Source organism: Pundamilia nyererei, unplaced genomic scaffold (assembly GCF_000239375.1).
Source record: "Pundamilia nyererei isolate P.nyererei 1_Seehausen unplaced genomic scaffold, PunNye1.0 scaffold00105, whole genome shotgun sequence".
In the NCBI taxonomy this organism is placed as follows: Eukaryota; Metazoa; Chordata; class Actinopteri; order Cichliformes; family Cichlidae; genus Pundamilia; species Pundamilia nyererei.
This window is the reverse complement of record NW_005187506.1, coordinates 2,218,728-2,236,086: the sequence shown is the minus strand read 5'-3', so window position 1 is coordinate 2,236,086 and position 17,359 is coordinate 2,218,728. Positions and strand designations below refer to the sequence as shown.

General features: G+C 42.5%; 1 protein-coding gene across 1 annotated transcript in view; it reads right to left on the bottom strand.

The window, feature by feature from the left end:
* The window catches only part of LOC102207162 (dedicator of cytokinesis protein 3-like), a 248,678-nt gene that overhangs the window by 82,192 nt on the left and 149,127 nt on the right, over positions 1-17,359 (bottom strand). The window contains exons 7-9 of the mRNA XM_013912880.1: positions 17,240-17,324; positions 10,729-10,770; positions 9,849-10,003 (exon numbers count right to left, since the gene is read on the bottom strand). Of these exons, the coding sequence (XP_013768334.1) occupies positions 9,849-10,003; positions 10,729-10,770; positions 17,240-17,324 (282 nt within the window). The remainder of the gene's footprint in view (positions 1-9,848; positions 10,004-10,728; positions 10,771-17,239; positions 17,325-17,359) is intronic.

The window sequence follows — 17,359 nt, the reverse complement described above, 5'->3', positions numbered from 1 at the left end:
GCTGCATCAATATGAAAGAGGGAAGATAAACAATGCAGATGCAATCAGAAGACGTCCTGACCTATCCAAACTCCTCCCAGCACACAGATGTGGGTACTTGCATGCATATGCAGACATAAGCTGCTGTACTGCACATTTATGTACGCATGCATGCACTTGTGGGCTTGCAGTAACCCACACACACCCACACACACACATATACACTTTATGGAAATCCATTACTATTTCCACACCACTGACATTCAGTCTAAATATTAACATACTGTACAGGCAGAGTCTCAGCTCAAGCACAGACAGCACTCACAGCCAGGACGACCTTTGCTTATCAAAGGAAATTTGTCCAAAGACACGTTAATAAAAATCACATATTGAGGCCGCTACCACATCACTGCACCGCAGACACACTTCATGAGGAAGAACAGATTTTTCACCTGTCAGGAGATCCAAACTGGAATCTTACTGCCTACTTTCACTTTCCTGCCTCCATCAAGGACTTGGAAATGCGTCAGTCATGAGGATTTTCTCAATATCTGATAAGAACAGGACAATATAGTAATTTTCTACTTCTATCTCCTACTGCTTGGTTTCCTTCCCCTGATGTACTGAGACCTTTTAGTTTAGTCTTTTTTTTACTAGATCCATCACTGTGTTATGAGCTTTCTGTCCATAAAGCGTTAACAGGAATCAACCACTGTGTCTATAGATTTTTTTTTATGTAAGAAAAGATGAATCAGGTGTATAAAAGTTGGAGATAACCTCGCGTCAGTCCCATGTTTGCGCACTCCTGTTTCTAAAGTCTGGTGAGTCGCTCGCTGTCTTGGACCAGAGGCTGGAGTCCTACATTACCTATAAATGTTACCAAGCTTCAGAAGCAAGCTGTGGAAGTGACAGCGATGGACAGATGTTACGATGAGTTGCCATCTTCAAAGCGATACAATATGATAGTGAGAAAATATGTGAGTCTGCACTCTGTTTGTGTTAATACAGTGATTAACTTTAATAAACTAAATTCAGAGTCCAGACTGCATCTCGTACACATGGAACAGAAACTCCTGTAAATTCCTGCAAAACTGTAAATTGATGTGGATGCTCAAAAATCCCTTTATAGAGGAATATAAGCAACGTACACGGAGATGGAAACAATTCTGTCTTTTCCCCAAAGAGATGCGTTGCGCTCACTGTCACAGACTGACTCAGATTGTTTCCAACGTGTCGCCAATCTTTACATTTCTAAGTTAGATTGAAATGATCGTTCTTCTGGCGACCAGCTGGTCACTGCAATCTGTCATGAAAGCACAAATAATTCACTGCAACCAGCGATCTTTCTGTGTCGCAACGAGGTTTCTGCTTTATTGGTGCTGTGGTATGATTCACAGCATTAATGCAACCCTTTATTCTTTTTCTGCAAAGACACACAGACATCCAATTAATTAATATTCCTTCATCATTGTTGCATCGTCTGTATTATTATCAAACACGATAAAGTCATGCAGTAATAGGTTTTTATGAAACCGCTTTAAACTGCAGAAAAAAACATAAACTGGGGAATACATTAAAAGAGTAAAAACTATCATAAATAGAAAAAATAAAAGCACAATAAAAAAGAAACTTATCACACTCTTAAAAACAGAAAAGGTCACTTCACATAAAGGAGGAATCTCTGGTCACCCACTGTTCCCAGTATCTGCTCCTCAATCTGGGACAGAGAAAAGCAAAAGCAGCGACTCACAACCTTCCAGTCAAAGGATTAATATCCAAACACGTGACCCGGCTGAATTATCTTCTAATACTTTCATCAAATTCAGTAGAGTGAAGCTATTTCAATTTAACCGATTTAACGGCTGATTTCACTGCATCACATTAAGCCAGTGATTCTGCACAGGCCTCTAACTACACCTTGCATATATTTACAGTTTTATTTTAGATATTCAATCGACTCGAGCGAAGTGACTCAGAATGAAACAGCCAATTTTCCATGACTGCTATCATTACACAGAACAGACACTCAACAGAGGAACAACAGCCTGACATTAAAGGAGCTGCTGATAAAAGAGGGGTGGGCTTCTTTGATTTGGTGTGAAGAAGACAAACGCGATTATGTCTCAGTGAGAACAGGATCCTGCCTCGCACAGCATTAGTTCATTTTAATCACAGATGGTTATTAGTCAGCCCTCTCTCCTAACATAAGCCCCTCTCATACAAATACACTGCATTTCATAACTAGTTTTGTTTTATGTTGTACTTGTTTGTAACATATGACAAAAAACATGTTTCCAGTAAACAAACATGCTAAACATATTTTAGTAAGTGAGTAAATTTTTTTACACAAGAATCACAAAATGCTTCACTGAGGTATTAAAACAACGCAAACACAAACGTTTACTGAAGGATCCCACGATTAACGAGTGCAAGGAGAAGCTTGTGGAACAGCCCACTGTGACAGGCGACAGCTGTACGTTCAGCCCATCTTAGTTTTCAGACGGGAACGTGGCGCCACAAGAAGACCTCTATCTGCAAACATACGGATCCAGTTTGGAGATAAGGATGGAGAAGATCGCGATATGTGAGGCCTCACCTCGTAATGCCACAACAGTAAAAGCCAAGATTTCAAACTGATTTTAAACGTAACCAGAAGCCAGTGCAGCGGGTTACCTCGCATCATAATCTCTTCCCAAACCAACCACACCAATACGCTCAAATGAATGTTAAACAGAAGCCTTAATGACGCAGGACGGGGACCTCAGGTTTTACAGTGAAATTCCAGCATCTGACTTGTGCCTCCATCACTGCCTAAAACATGCAATCACTTTTCACACAGGTGTATGTTTGGCTCTTTCTTCATTAACAGTAAAATTACTTGAGTTATCTTTTTCTAATATTTAAATTTGTTTGATGATCTGAAATATTTAAGTGTGACAAACATGCAAAAGGGATGGGGACAAACACTTTCACACCACTGTAGCCACCGTGTCAAGGTGTTGATGCCTGAACAAACACAGTGTGTAACAGTGGCACCAACAATCAACACTGATGTCCATGATGAGGATCCCTCAAAGCAGTGAGTAAAAACTAAAAGTCTAGAAATGAGTGAAACAGTCAAAGTCCAGCATTCGACTTGAACCTCAGTCTTCTGGGTAAAATTCCAGCATTGATGCTGACAGCAGGTCAAGTTTTTTACATAAGGAGGAAAGTAGCAGAGCTGTCTGCAACTCTTGAGGAGCGGAGACTCGGACAAACTAAGTGCAAACTGTGCTCAGGACAGACACAACTGCATCAAACCACCAACACAACAGCGGCTCTTTCCAAGTGTCTGCACAGACAGCCGGCTAGCAAAGAGCCCAGTGTGGTTAAAGCCGTCTGCCGAGCCCAGCAGCCGGAGCCTGAACTTCAGCAGTAACAAAGGCAGCGGTGAGCAGTCAGGACGGTTTCTACCTGTTCGTGTTTTTAGAGTACAATCACCATGGCGATCACTTTGAAGTCTCTTTGAACTTCTTCTCATCTTCGCTTTGAGCCGTCGGCTTCGTGTTCTCACTTTGTTTTTCTTGGCAAACTCTGTACTTTTAGGTTTTACATTAAGAATAAGAACTAATTGAAATTCACACCATCTGCCTCATTTTAGCCTTTGTGTTTACAATAAATTACTCCAAATGACTCCATCCTTCATTAGCTATACCCACTTATACCCACTTAATCCTGTAGAGGGTCAGAGGAGGGCTGGAGCCAGTCCCAGCTGACACTGATGGAGAGGAAGAGTGCAGGATGGAGAGGAAGAGTGCACGATGGAGAGATGCTAGAGAAGGACAACCATTCACACTCAGATTCTCACCTACCTGCAAATTTCTAATTGCAAATGAACCAAACAAACACAAGTTTGGAGTGTGAGAGAAAAGATTCACAGACACAGAGCTCAGCATGAAACTGTTTAGTCTGCTTATTGCTAAAACACCAGTTTTGCAAAAATCCTGATGAAACACTTAGACCTGAACTCAAACAAGAAATCTGCAAACCCCAAAGCCATAATCTGATGAAAGGCGCTTAAGCTTAAAAGGAGGAAATTTGAGTCTTCTGCTTCCTGAACTTTTAAAAACTGAACTGTTTTTAAAAAAAATGTTATTACTTTAGATTTCCTGACAATAAAACACTGTTTGCTGATGCCCAAAGCATGCAGGAGTCTTCAGTTTGCCTGTGGCGACTGCGAGGAGGGAAGAAAGGTTTCAGCTTCGAGTCAAAAAATCCCCACAGAGACACTGGGATGACTTTTGGGATGAAAACCAAAGAAAAGAGAGACGTCGCCTGCTGAGATCTAACCACATCACAAACCTCAGCCTCCACCTCAGAGGGATCCACACAGGCTGGTGCTTTAGTTGCACCGATCAGAGCTCCTCTCAGTCTGCAGTGCATGCTGGGAGTGTGAGTGAGTGTGTGAAGGTGGTTATGAGCGTGTGGAGGTGTGGAGTGAGTTCGGGACGTTTGGACTGCGCTTCTTTTTTTGGATTTTCTTTTTTATATACGGTGCTTATTGGAAAAATGGGGCTTTGGTTAATTGGTTGGTTGTCGTGTCGCTTCAGCCTGAATGAATCGTTGGAGAGAGAAGTAACAGACTTGTTCAAACACATCAGACTTCCTCATGCATCTCCCAGTTTCCATGTTCCTGTTTCCCAGAGTTCCTTCCCAGTTTAGGTTCCTGTTAGTTCCCCTTGTGTATTTTTGGGGGTGCCTGTGTTTTCATCAGCTCAATCAAAGGGCTCACTTATGTTTAAACCTCCACCTGCCTCCGTGTCAGCACTCCTTCGTCACACACTGACATCGCGCTGCTGACGGTAACCTGGAAATAGCTCAACCTGATACGGACCAGGTGGCATTCCCCAAAAACTGATGCAAGATGCAAAATGAAGGAAAAGTGCTGAAAACAATGAGGTGAAATGCTTAAAGTCTGGCAAAGCCGACAGAGAAGTGGAGGAAAATGAAGGTAGTGGACAGGCAGGAGGAACGAGAGCTGAAGCCGTAAATCAGAGCATAACTGCAACATCCTCAGGTCTCCGGAAAACATCGTCAGACTTCTATCAACAACTTCAGACATGAGACCGTAGCCAGAAAAGCATCACGTTTCACTGAAACCCCGTCACACTTCTGACTTAACGGCATCAGGCTAAAAAGTCTCAGCATCAGATCACACAGTCTCAGATAAAAGTGCCTCAGAGAGAAGCTTCCTGCCAGCCGGATTGTTTTCCAAATACGTCATCAACATGCGACAGTGGCAGAACACGGCTACGTCCAAATTCAAGGCCGATTACGTCACAGCTAAGCGATGAAGGCTGTCCAAATTCCTCCAAATGCAGTCTACAAATGCGTGCTCCTGTTCCCTGGATTTGAAGGACGGGTCGGGTGTATCCCTCGTGGCCCGCCCTATCCCAGGATTCATTGCAAATCTAAGGTTGAAGAAATTTCTGGGAAAAAATGGTGGACGGTTAAAGCAAAACTTTTAAAAGTAAGTACTGAGTAGAGAGATGAGCTGGAGGTAAAACAGATTTGAATGTTTTGAAAGTCAGGCACTGAGGCGTTTATTTAGTTCCTGTGTGTAGGATCGGGGAGCTGTGACTGTACAAATGTTAAACTGTCTCTTTGGTTATGTTTGTAGATGAAAAATGAAACCAATAAAGTTTGCTGAAGGTCTCCTCTCCTCTGTCATCTGAGCATCTCAGAGGAGCAGCTCTGGTCATTAGACTCTAACGCTGAGTCAGACTTGGCTGTGAAAACAAGCTGCCAAGGTCAACTTATTTCTGGGCTGTTGGTGTGATGGGAGGATGAAGCCTATTAGCTAGTTTGTAATGATGATACAGAGAGAACCAGAATGGGGGAAAGGGGCTGCTCACCGAGCTTCTTTCTTTCCCTGGAGGGAACACGTTCGCCTCGCTCAGACATCACACAGAGCCAAAAACGTCCTGTCTGCTAAACATCAACATCCTCACAGACTCAGCTCTACGTTTATTTCCCCCAAACACTCATAAACGTGGCCTTTATCAGCCTCCTTATTGACATTACTGATCCTTCATGTTGGCACTGAGATCTCTGCACGAATGCATAATTGATGGGTATTCGTCAGGCGGTGGTGTGGGGGGGTCATGTAATATTTACAGCAGCACACTGTGGCGTGGTGCTGTAAAGGTCCTGGGTTTGAATCCAGCCTGAAGACTTTCTCTGTGGACTTTGCTCTGCCTGTCACGGTGTGTCTGGCTACTCCCACCTCCAACAGTCCAAAGCCAAGCGTGGGGTTCGGTTAATTAACTCACTGCTGAGTTAGGCACCCCATAATGCCCCGTAACTCTCTAGATCCACAAAGACGCCGTAAAACACTCGAAACAAACATCTGTCGTCTCAGCACGAAGCCAAACTGCTGCTCGCTGATCTTCACCTGGTAATAGGGCTGGGCTATATCATACCGTTCACGGTAATACCGGTGTAATTTTGGGTAACGATAGGAAAATGAAATATCGCAATAGAATATGAGTAAAGTGCGCATGTGTAGTGCATTTGTTTATATACGCACATGGCGGCGATGCAGAATGAGAAGAGCGAAAGCGGGTCGTTGAGTGAAACAGATGAACCAGAACTTGTAAAAATGCTGCAGCTTCACTGGTGTGGAACTGGTTTAGCTTTTGTCCCTCAGATACACAACAAAGCACTATTTTTGGTAGAGTATGCTAGCGGGCCGTCGTTATTACCGTATTGTTTGGAAAATACGGCGCACTTAAAATCAATCCTTTGATTTTCTGAAAGTCGACAGAGCCCCTTATAATCCCGTGTGCCTTATGTATGAACTCTGGTTGTGTTTACTGACCTCGAAACGATTTTATGTGCACGGCGCTCGAAAATCTGTCAAATGTTTCAGTACGACTTTGCTGAGCTACGAAGCCGCACCGCTTGATGGATTGTCGGAGCGTTACGGCTATCGTAGGCGGAGCCTCGCGAAGTGATGCGTACTGTGCTTCAACATAATGTTACCGTATTGTGTGTGTGTATAACCTCTTTTTAAGTTTTGTGGATGTTATACATGGTTATGCTGAGGATATGTCGGCCAGTTTCCACTGGAAATGCCTGCTTCACGCCCTGGAGGACGGGGCTGTGGCCCCCCCACACCCTCTAGCAGATTATTACATGAAGGAACCTTTTAAAAAAACAAGCGCGTCCATGCTCACAGGTGTACACACGGGTGATCACACCCACAAACTACACCCTTTTTGGCTCCTACCTCAAAGCACACTGTGTTCTGTTGATCTTATGTGCTGCACAATAATGTTTAATATTTAGTATTTACTGTCATATTCCCATATATCATTGTGATGTTGTTTATTCTATTACTCTTGTTCTCTTCTGCTTGCTTTCTTTTTTCTTTCTCAGCAGGTGATCCAGGTGATTGATATATGCATTTTTTTTCTCTGCCCGTTCTGTTGGTTTTTGTCTTTTGCCCTTCTCCCCCGTCCCTCTTCTCAGCTGTTTCTCTTTCCCTCTTTCTTTCTCCCCGTCAAGTCTGTCCCGTATTCAGTAAGTGAAAATAAAATAAACAATAAAAGGTGAATCAAATGGACCATTACGGCAAGGCTGGGATGGTCAGTTTGGTAAAGTAAATCCGTTGGGTATCTTTCTTTGCCTTTAGACAACAATTCTGATGCAAAAGAGCCAAACGGGACAGGCGCAAATTAAAAAAAAAAAAAGGAAATGCCTTTTGGTTAAACTGTCAGCGAGGAATTTGCACTGTTACATTTTTATATAACTTTAATGCACATAAAAAACAGCTGCTTGTTTAAGTGGAAATACATTGATGGGTTTTTTTGCACTAATAAAGTTGTGGAGTTGTAAAGTATTTTGTCTGGTGTCAATTATATCGTCAGTTATATCGTTATCGCTAATTTTTAAATGTATATCGTGATAAATATTTTTGCTCTACCTGGTAACTCTTCCCTCCCACCCAGAGTCTGTCTCAAGTCCTTCCTGAACTCTTCACAGCATCCCTCTGTCTTCAGCTTCCACCACATTAATCCTCGGCTCCTCGCTTCCTCTCCTTGGTGTCTAAAGTCATCCTACAGTCTACCATCCAATGCCGAACACCCGCCTTCTCCCCGACACCTTGCAGTCTCTTAGCTCTTATACGTAGATTGTTTCTTCTACCTAAGATGCCTTCCACCTGTGTGCACCTTCCTCCGCTCTATCTTCCTCCCTCTTCATCCAACCTAATCCAGAACTCTTCTCACTGTTCTGACTCACACACAGCTTGTGGGTCATTATTAACATTCAACATCGGTCCTGCGATTCCCAGCTTCAGCCTCATGATCCTGGGAGACCGTTCACGTACTCTTCCATTAAAGCCGATTAAAAACTTCCTCTGGCCTCAGACACACAACAGAAACTAAATGTTAACATCATCAAATTGTTATTTATTATTTAGTTATGTGTTTTCAAACAAAAGGAAGCTGTATTACTGAATGTGTGTTAGCTTTTGGTTTATTTAAAGGTTTTTAGCCCGGATCGCTGTGACTCACACGTGCAATCATCAGTGATTCACTCATCAACAGATTCAAAAGATCAAATTCCCAAAATACGCAGTGAAACTTTTTCATATGTCAGCCTGTATTCAGAACTTTTTATAGCACTGAGTAGGCCCAGAACAAAAAAACAGCGAATACTCGGAAAAATAAATGAATATTCTCATGACATTTTCTATTTACGGCTTTAAAAAGCAACTATTGGTTGAACAAGTTTAATTTGGATTTTCTCTGATCCACACTGGATCAAAAGTATATAAGTCTAATATATACATACACCTACAGCAATGTTTGGTTAAGGTTAATATTGGCCAGGTTATCTCTCCCTAACCAGAGAGTGAGATCATCGTCCTGCTGGAAAACTCAACTGTGTCCAAGTTTCAGCTAACGGTTAACTTGAGATGACGTTGAAGAATTTGGGCCAGGCTAAAACATTAAAGCCCCACCTGACAACATCAATGAAGAAAATCACAGGAATTCAAATTTAAATAAAGTTTAAATATCATTTCCTCTTACTTGTTGGGTGATAACAGCCTCCGTGCTCACTCGGTGTGATCAACACACTGATTTCTAACCAAAACACGGCCACAGTGTATTTATTACAGTCCTATAACTTATTTATTACTGTCTCACTTCAAAGCATCATTAACTTAACAATTCTTCCCCACTCATGTCACCAGAGGGGCTCCACAGAAAGCAATTCAGTAACATATGAATGTCATTATTGGGACACAGGGTCACTTTTTCAGGGTCACATAGAGCTGAGGTCGTCTCCTTCAGGTTAGCATCCTAGCGTAGCGTAGTTACAGACTTTTTGTCTCTGTAAGCGTCTCCTTGCATCTGTTTCCTCTTTGCTCATTTGAAGGATAATTGCTGCTCCTGCTGTGCTGCTGACATTCAGCTTTACCTGCTGCTGATAATCAGGGTGTTTCTCCTGTGATGGCGTCGTGTCACAATGTCAAGAAACCAAACATGGGACTGAAAACTCTGGCTTTTGTCCACAAATCAATATTGAAGTTATAAAAGAATAAAATGGCAATGATTGCTGATTGGTAGGATATTTATTTATTGTAAGAGACTATTAATGTTAAATTAAAAAATAATGATTATTATAGTGAAAAACAAACTGTTGTGGAAAATGTTTCTATGCAGTTTGACTTGACCGAACAGCAACAAGCTTTACAGCACAAATATGAAAAGACTAATCATCACAGAGCCGGTGCTGCGAAACATCAAACGAGTAAAGAGTCTCACCCACACTTTTTGGAAATCTGCACCTCTGCGCTCGACTGTTCAGCTGCCACCTACCTGAGGGTCTTTCCCTCTCTCAGGTCGTACAGGGAGAAGAATATGTCCGTGTCCTCGCCTATGCTGTTGTAGGTGAAGCTCTTCAGATTGACCAGCAGGTGATGAGGTACTGGAACTCTACAAGGTTCCCCATGTCTCTGCCGGGTGTTGTCGCCCTAAAACACACAAAAAAAGCAGCCAAACAAACAAAATATATAAATACACATATTAGAATACAAAGACACTGTGTGACAGTCTTAGTAAACATATACACCAAAGCCTCCTGGCTGAACAGAAACATCTGTAAACTATGAAATCTTCTTAAAATATACAGTTTTTATTTAACTTTAACTTGATGTGTAAGTACATAAAAAGGTTTTTACACATATTACTGCTCAAAAACATGCATTCAATTTCTGGTTCTTTAGCATCAAAGTGATGCTGCTGCAGTTTAAATCTGCACACCGTCTCAGCGTGATGCCTAAGAGTCACACTCACACTCTGTGATGAAAGTATCAGCATTAGTAGGATAGAGTGCTGCAGAGCACAGCTGTGGGTCTAAGCTTGTAAATACTGTAGAACATAACTCTTTAAATGCTTTGAATTCATATCTCCATTTATTTTAATGATAAAAGGCACGAGAAAAGTTTCTTGGTGACATGAATGATATGGAAATCTTTTCAAGGATTCTCTTGGTGACCCAGTTCAGGCTCTTTACTCTGTAAAATGTACTACTACTACTACTACTACTACTACTACTACTACTACTACTACTACTACTACTACTACTACTTTGTAGCAGTTTTTTCTGCTGGAAGTATCTTAATTGTGTCCCATAAATCTGTTTGGGCCTCTGAAATGAGAAGTAAATGAGACACGTTACTGCAGTACGTCCACGTACCTGTGTGGTGCTCTGCTGTACGCTGTGTCTGCTAGAAAGATGCTGCGAAAGAGAGACACACAAACTATTAGCTGAGGGGTCGATCATCTCTCTCCTCTTATTGTTTCCTTTTCCCCTCCTTGGTTCATCATCATTCGCCGTTTCCTCTCCTCCTTTCCTCGCCTCCTTTTGCTTCCTATTTTCACTTCGCCTTTTCAGGTCTCTAGTCTCCTTTACTATCCTATGTCCTTGCTTCATTTCTCATTTATTGTTTCCTCTTCTTCACTGTCTGCCCCAGTGACTGTCATTGGTCGGCCCTCCTTTTTTCATTTCCTTCAACACTCAGTCCTTGCTTCTTCTCCTTTAGCATCTCCTTCTTTCCTATTTTCTCTTTGTTTCCTTTCATTTATTAACCTCTTATCATTTTGTTTCCTTCTTTTATCTCCTTGTCAGTTTACTCCTTTTTTCACCATTTCCTTGCTTCCTTTCCTTCTCTATCGGCTTGTTTTTCTCCTTCATTGTCTAATCTCCTTTGTTATTTTTTCTATTCTCTTCTTGTTTCCTTTTCTATCCTATCTTGCTCTCATCCACTCTCATTTATCTGTCCTCTCCTTACTGTATATCCCTTCCTTCACTATACTCTGTCCTTGTTTCCTCTCCTTTTCTGTATTCATCTGCTTTCTTGTCTGATTTCATTTTCTCTTCTCGTTTCCTCTTCTCATCTCCTTCTTGTGTTGTCTCCTCGTCTCCTCTCCTCTCTTATCTACTTTATCGTGGTCCATTCCCTTCCCCTCATTGTCAGAAGATAAAAATGCCCCAGAGACTCATTACTCCGAGTTGTCTCCCTAAATCTCTCGAGTGTCTGTGTGAGACGAGAAGCAGCAGGAAGTAAAAACCTGTTTGATGAATCCGGGTAATGACTGTCAGCTGAAAGCTATCTGCAAATATTACAACCTGAGGAGGGAATTAAACGATGGCAGCCGTATCTCCTCATCTTCTTTATATTGAATTTTTAAAACCTGCTATTAAAAAGGTTGGGACAGTCGATTAAAATAAGGTCATGCAATAATTTAAACAAATAGTTTCTCAGCGCTACTCGAGCACACAAAGCTCTTTACACAACACGTGTCAGTCACACACATCTAGGGGTGTGTGTGCGACTCGGAGTTCTCCTTCTTCAAGGATACGTTGGTGTGCAGACTGGGAGAGCCAGGAATTGCACCAGCAAACTGCAAGTTACTAGCTGCCCTGCTTTACCTCAATCCTCACTGGATTGACTTTAGATTGTACAAAGACAAAATATCAAAGTTAAACTCAGCTTTGTTGCTTTTTGGATAAAGACAGCAACATATTGCAGACTCGCTGGGACGGGGCAGGATTTCCTCTTGAGGCACTGAGACTGGTCACTGTGATTCTGAACGCTGAACATTTTTCCTCTCTTCTGTGATAAACGCTTTTATAGCTGCTTTTCTGTCATGTTTCCAGGCTCATAATGAGCCAAATGTTTTCAGTGGGTGACATTTCTGGATTGCAGACGCGCCTACAGAGACGCTGTCTTGCTTTAAATAATCAGGTCAGTGTGTGCAGAAGCTCAGGCCTCAGACTAAAAGTGAGCGCGGCCTCAGAGGGTGAGGAGCTGAAACTTCAGGATGAACCGAGGTGATGCATCAACGCTCGGTATAAGACGAGTAATGATTTATTTTCAGCTGTGAATGATGCAAAGCTCCACCAGCAGTCCAAGAATATAAACACAGAGCAGCTACCAACTAATTCGAACTGCTAAACCTTCACACACACACAGACTGACAGAGCCAATCGTGTTATTACTGTTAGATGTTTCCTGTGTGTGTTTTAAGCATTATGCAATTTCTCCACATTTCTTTAAACATGCGAATATATTTCAACACTTATCTCTTTAAATTTCAACATTTTAATATGTTGTCATAGCAGGATTTCAAAGTCTGCTTTTAACCTGCATATCAGAGCTGCAAGTTAACTCTCAAATAATCCATCCGTCCATTTTCTTCCACTTTATCCAGTTCAGGGTGGAGGGGGAGCCTATTTGAGCTGATCTGAGCTTGATGTGAGAGGTGGGTACACCTGGACAGGTTGCCAGTCTGCTGTAGGGCTAATCATTCACACCTGACCCCGCTAACTGCACCTCTTTGGGCTGTGGGAGGAAGCCGGTGTACCTAGAGAGGACATGCAGTCCACACACACGGGATCCAAACCCAAGATGTTTTGGGTGCACGATGCTGACTGTTAAATAATCTCCATTACAGTCATGTGTCTATTTCAGAAGTTTGGCGGTGTGTGTGTAACAGCCGATTAACTGCTAATGTCAGATGTGCATTTGCATGCGACTGTTGGAAAGTTTCCTCTCGCTCACATTGTGTTCTCGTTGCGTGATTGTTTTCCGCCCGTGATGAATCTCGCACTCTCCTGCTGCTGCACTAATGCAAATTCATCACTGAGATCATTAAAGATGAATCTCATCATATCTTCTGTTTTCCTTCTTCATCTCGACCTTTTCAAATGTCACATTTAAAAACATTCATTTCCACGACTCAAAAACAAATCAATCAGCAGTAACTTTGTAACTTTCTTTCTCTGCCATTCTTTGTCTGTTTGTTACCATAAAGAACTCGCGGTTCTCTCTCATGCTCACTCTTCCTCATCTTCGATCCAACCATCTATAACTTAACCTTTTTCTCACTCCCTTCCTGTTTCTCCCCCTTTCTCACGTCCCATCTCCAGATCGGTCTCCAAGCAACAGAACAAAGGGGAATCACCAGGACTACGGTGTTTGGCTGGTGAAGCTATTTAAAGCAGGACTGATGTAAGAAAGGGAACATCAAGTATTACCGACAGACCATGAACAACAAAGAATGCGTCTCATGCTGCAGCACTGCACTCTAATAGGCTAGAGTTATTGAATAGTTACATATTTTTTAAAGCAGCCTTGGAAATGTGACGCAGGTTATAAGTTATCCACAGACTCCAGTATAACAAAGATAAATACTTCATTTTTAGTATTTCCAGCAACAAGTTTAACCTTCATGAAGTACGTTCATGTTTTGTTTCAGTGTTTCGTTTTTGGTTCGCTTCGTTTGCTTATTATAGCCTACACAATCTAATTGTCCTGAGTGCTGCAAATTACAGGTTAAAAATCTTGACAGGATTTTGTCTGCGGCATTGTCTTCATCTTTGTTAATTAGTTTGCTTTACACCTGTTGTCTGATCGACCAATCACATCACAGCAACTCAGTGCATTTAGGAAGTCTGACATGGTTGAGAAAATCTGCTGAAATGTAAAATTAGCATCAGAATAAAGAAAGGTGGTTTCGGTTCACGTGCGTGGTTGTTGATGCCAGACGGGCTGAGCTGAGTCATTCAGAAGGGATTTCCCCACACAGCCACCTCTAAGGTTTACACAGAAACACAACTCAGGGGTCAGAGGAGATTGTGGCTGAGTGTTTTGAGCTAACAGGAAGGCAACAGCATCACAAAGCTCAGATCACCTCATTTCTTAACCACAACAATGACTTGACCGTATTCTAATGGCCTCCACAACAGATCTTAGCCTAACAGATCACCTCTGGGATGTGCTGGAACACGAGATTCATGTCATGGATGCAGCTGACAAATCAGCAGCTGTGTGAGGCTGTCACGTCAACATGGACCCAAGTCTCTGAGGAACGTTTGAATCTGAGAAATGTAGAATTAACACAGCTCCGCAGGAAAAACTGGGTCCAGCCTGGTAAGTTGTATCTAATGAAGTGGTCAGTGGATGTATATTGGCATGTTCCTCTTTGTCGAGTCATCTGTTCATGTCCCCTCTTGTTATTCCCGTCCAAACATCAATTTTTTTCTGCCTATCCGGCGTCGTGTGGCGGGGGCAGCTGCCTAAGCAGAGAAGCCCTGACGTCCCTCCAGCTTATCTCAAGGAACACCGATGCATTCCCAGCGCAGCTAACAGATATATAATGCCTCCAGCATGTCCTGGGTCGGCCTCCTTCCTGTGGGACATGGCTCACCCAGGAGGCGTCCCTAATCAGACATCCAAAAGAGCAGCAGGTCTACACTGAGCCCCTCTAAAATGTCTGAACTCCTTGCCCTATTTCTAAGAGTGAACCTCGTCCATCCCAGCTGCCCGTCTACCAAGATGTTGGTACCTTGGTGGCCACTTGGTGCTGCTTGGTGTGACCTGCTTGGTGTGACCTCACACCAAGGTCACACCTTGTGACCTTGGTGTGACTATATCCTCAGTTGAGCAGCATCCTGCCTCTGCTGTACGCAGTGAGTCGAGCACCGCTGAGTTGCCTGACGGTTTGCCAGAATCGCCTCAAGGAGTCTGAAAGTCTTGTTCCATGTGGCCTCACCAAACTCCTCCCACACCCGAGTTTTTGCTTCATCTACCGACCGAGTGGCGCTCTGCTTGCCCTGCTGGTACCCAGCAGCTGGATCTGAAGTCCCACTAACCAAGCCCGATAGCACGCCTTCTTCAGCTTGATGAAGAAGCTCCCTTCACCTCCGGGGTCCACTATTTGGTTTGTCACCATTACAACAGGCAGCAACCGGCTCCAGCTCCTTGCAGCACCCTCAGCAATGAAGGTGAAACATCTGCTTTAGGGAGCAGTTGGAGATCTCCTGGACCAGAGTCTGTCCAGCATCCTCCCACGCCACCCGATCCAACGCACCACCGGTGATCAGGTGACAGCTCAGCTCCTCTCTTTGCCCGACTGTCCAGAATTAAAACTTGCAGGAAGATATTGTTCCTTTTACATATTTACATTTGAATATTGGTCAAAAATGTGAAATTAGTCGATGATGTCACAAAGCTCTCTGACATGTGGAGACACAAATGTCACGATGAAAGGAAAGCAGATGAAAGAAACTGAAAATATCTTTGACATTTCTGTTCAGATCAATCACAGCTTTACTCTTTCATATCTAAGAGGTTTTTCTTTTGCTGTTACACGTTCTAAGTGCTCATTTTGTTCAGTCACAGGGAACAAACTATCACTAAGGATTTAAAAGCTTAACTTAAAAAATACAAAACAAGCTATAAAATATGTTTTCTGAAAAAACAGAAGATTGATTATAATGTTTAACTTTGATGTGCTTAAATCTCACTTCTTTATGTGCAGTATTAATTATTCAACACATATTTACTCTGATTTGTAAATATTTACTGTACTTATAGTGATTTATGAGTTTTCTCATAGATGATGACGGTTTGAAATTGTGATTATTCAGGACCTTCACTCTGCTCTTATTTCTCATGCTGTCTGCAGGCTACGACTGTCATTCACTCCATTCATTTATGATATTTAAAGTAGCACTCAAATACAACACAATAGCTCCAATAACAGGAGAAATTATTCAAATTTATGCTTTTGTGAACAAGTTAACAGAGGCGGGACGGTAATTTTACAGTCGGTGGTTCAGATCATCAGATTAGCAGTTTTAAGGTATCCGGATGAAGCCACCAGCAGAGCGACGTCAGATTTCCTGCTGGTGTTCAAAGTTTCAAGCGTCGTGTGCATGGGACGAAGGTCACGTGAGCGAGAAACCTGTTTCTGGTAACAGGCGCCGCTCGAGGCCAGAGAAAAGATGAAAAGGGAAAAAGACGAGCAGCATGACGCAGAATCGAAACGCGTTTTGAGCATCAAAACTCTGATTCACTGCAGCCACAGAGACAACAAACGGCTCATAGTTATTACTCACGTTACAACTTCCTGATTCATCCTCGTATAGACAAAAGATTTTAGTCTAAAATGAACGGTTCAGTGAGATATCTGCTGATCTTCACCAGTCGCCACACGATTACTTTGCCAACTGTTGAGGCTTGTTGCTGTTTAAACCTCGGGGTCCAGCCTGCTCTCTGATTGGAAACTAAAGCTTCCCTCCAACTGTGAAGTGAATCCAGCCTGCAATCATCAAGGTGCAGCCAGCAGGTCTGTGTTAGACCCAGAAAAATGGAATAAAATGTGCTCTCTCAGGGAGAAAAGCAAATAAAACATTAATCTCCGATAATTCCACGTCAGAGCTGTTCACTCCTTTGTTTCTGGGGAATCAAAAAGCTTTCTCACAGTTTCACAGTAACACGACTTTATTAATTTATCAGTACGGTGACAAGCTGAGACCTGCAAATGCAAATAGTCAGTCACTGATATTCATGTGCACAAAATTCACTTCATGTTACTTTTATGTGCTAATACTTGAAATGATTTAATTATGTGAAAAATGAGAAAACTGCTCAGTTTGCAGCACAACCTGCTCATCAAATTCAATCTCCTGCTGCTGGTTATTTAACATCCTTCTCATCATCTGCGGATAACGAAAATTAAAAGAATTGCAAATAATATGCAGATTTTAGAGGATGCCTGATTAAAAGCTACAACCTACAAATGAGATGAGCAGCAGGATATTTTTGTCTTATTTTACACAACGTATCCAGGATGTGGGATCACTGTGTGCACTACAGCCGTCATGAATCCAGTGTGTGAGCAGGTGTGACTTGACTTACCATCTTATAAAGGTCTGACACGCTGATCTGGTCTTCATCAACCATCTCAAACTCCTTTCTCGGCACCAGGTCCAGACCGAGGTGTCTGAAACACAGAAGCAAAGACGGAGAGCAGCAGAG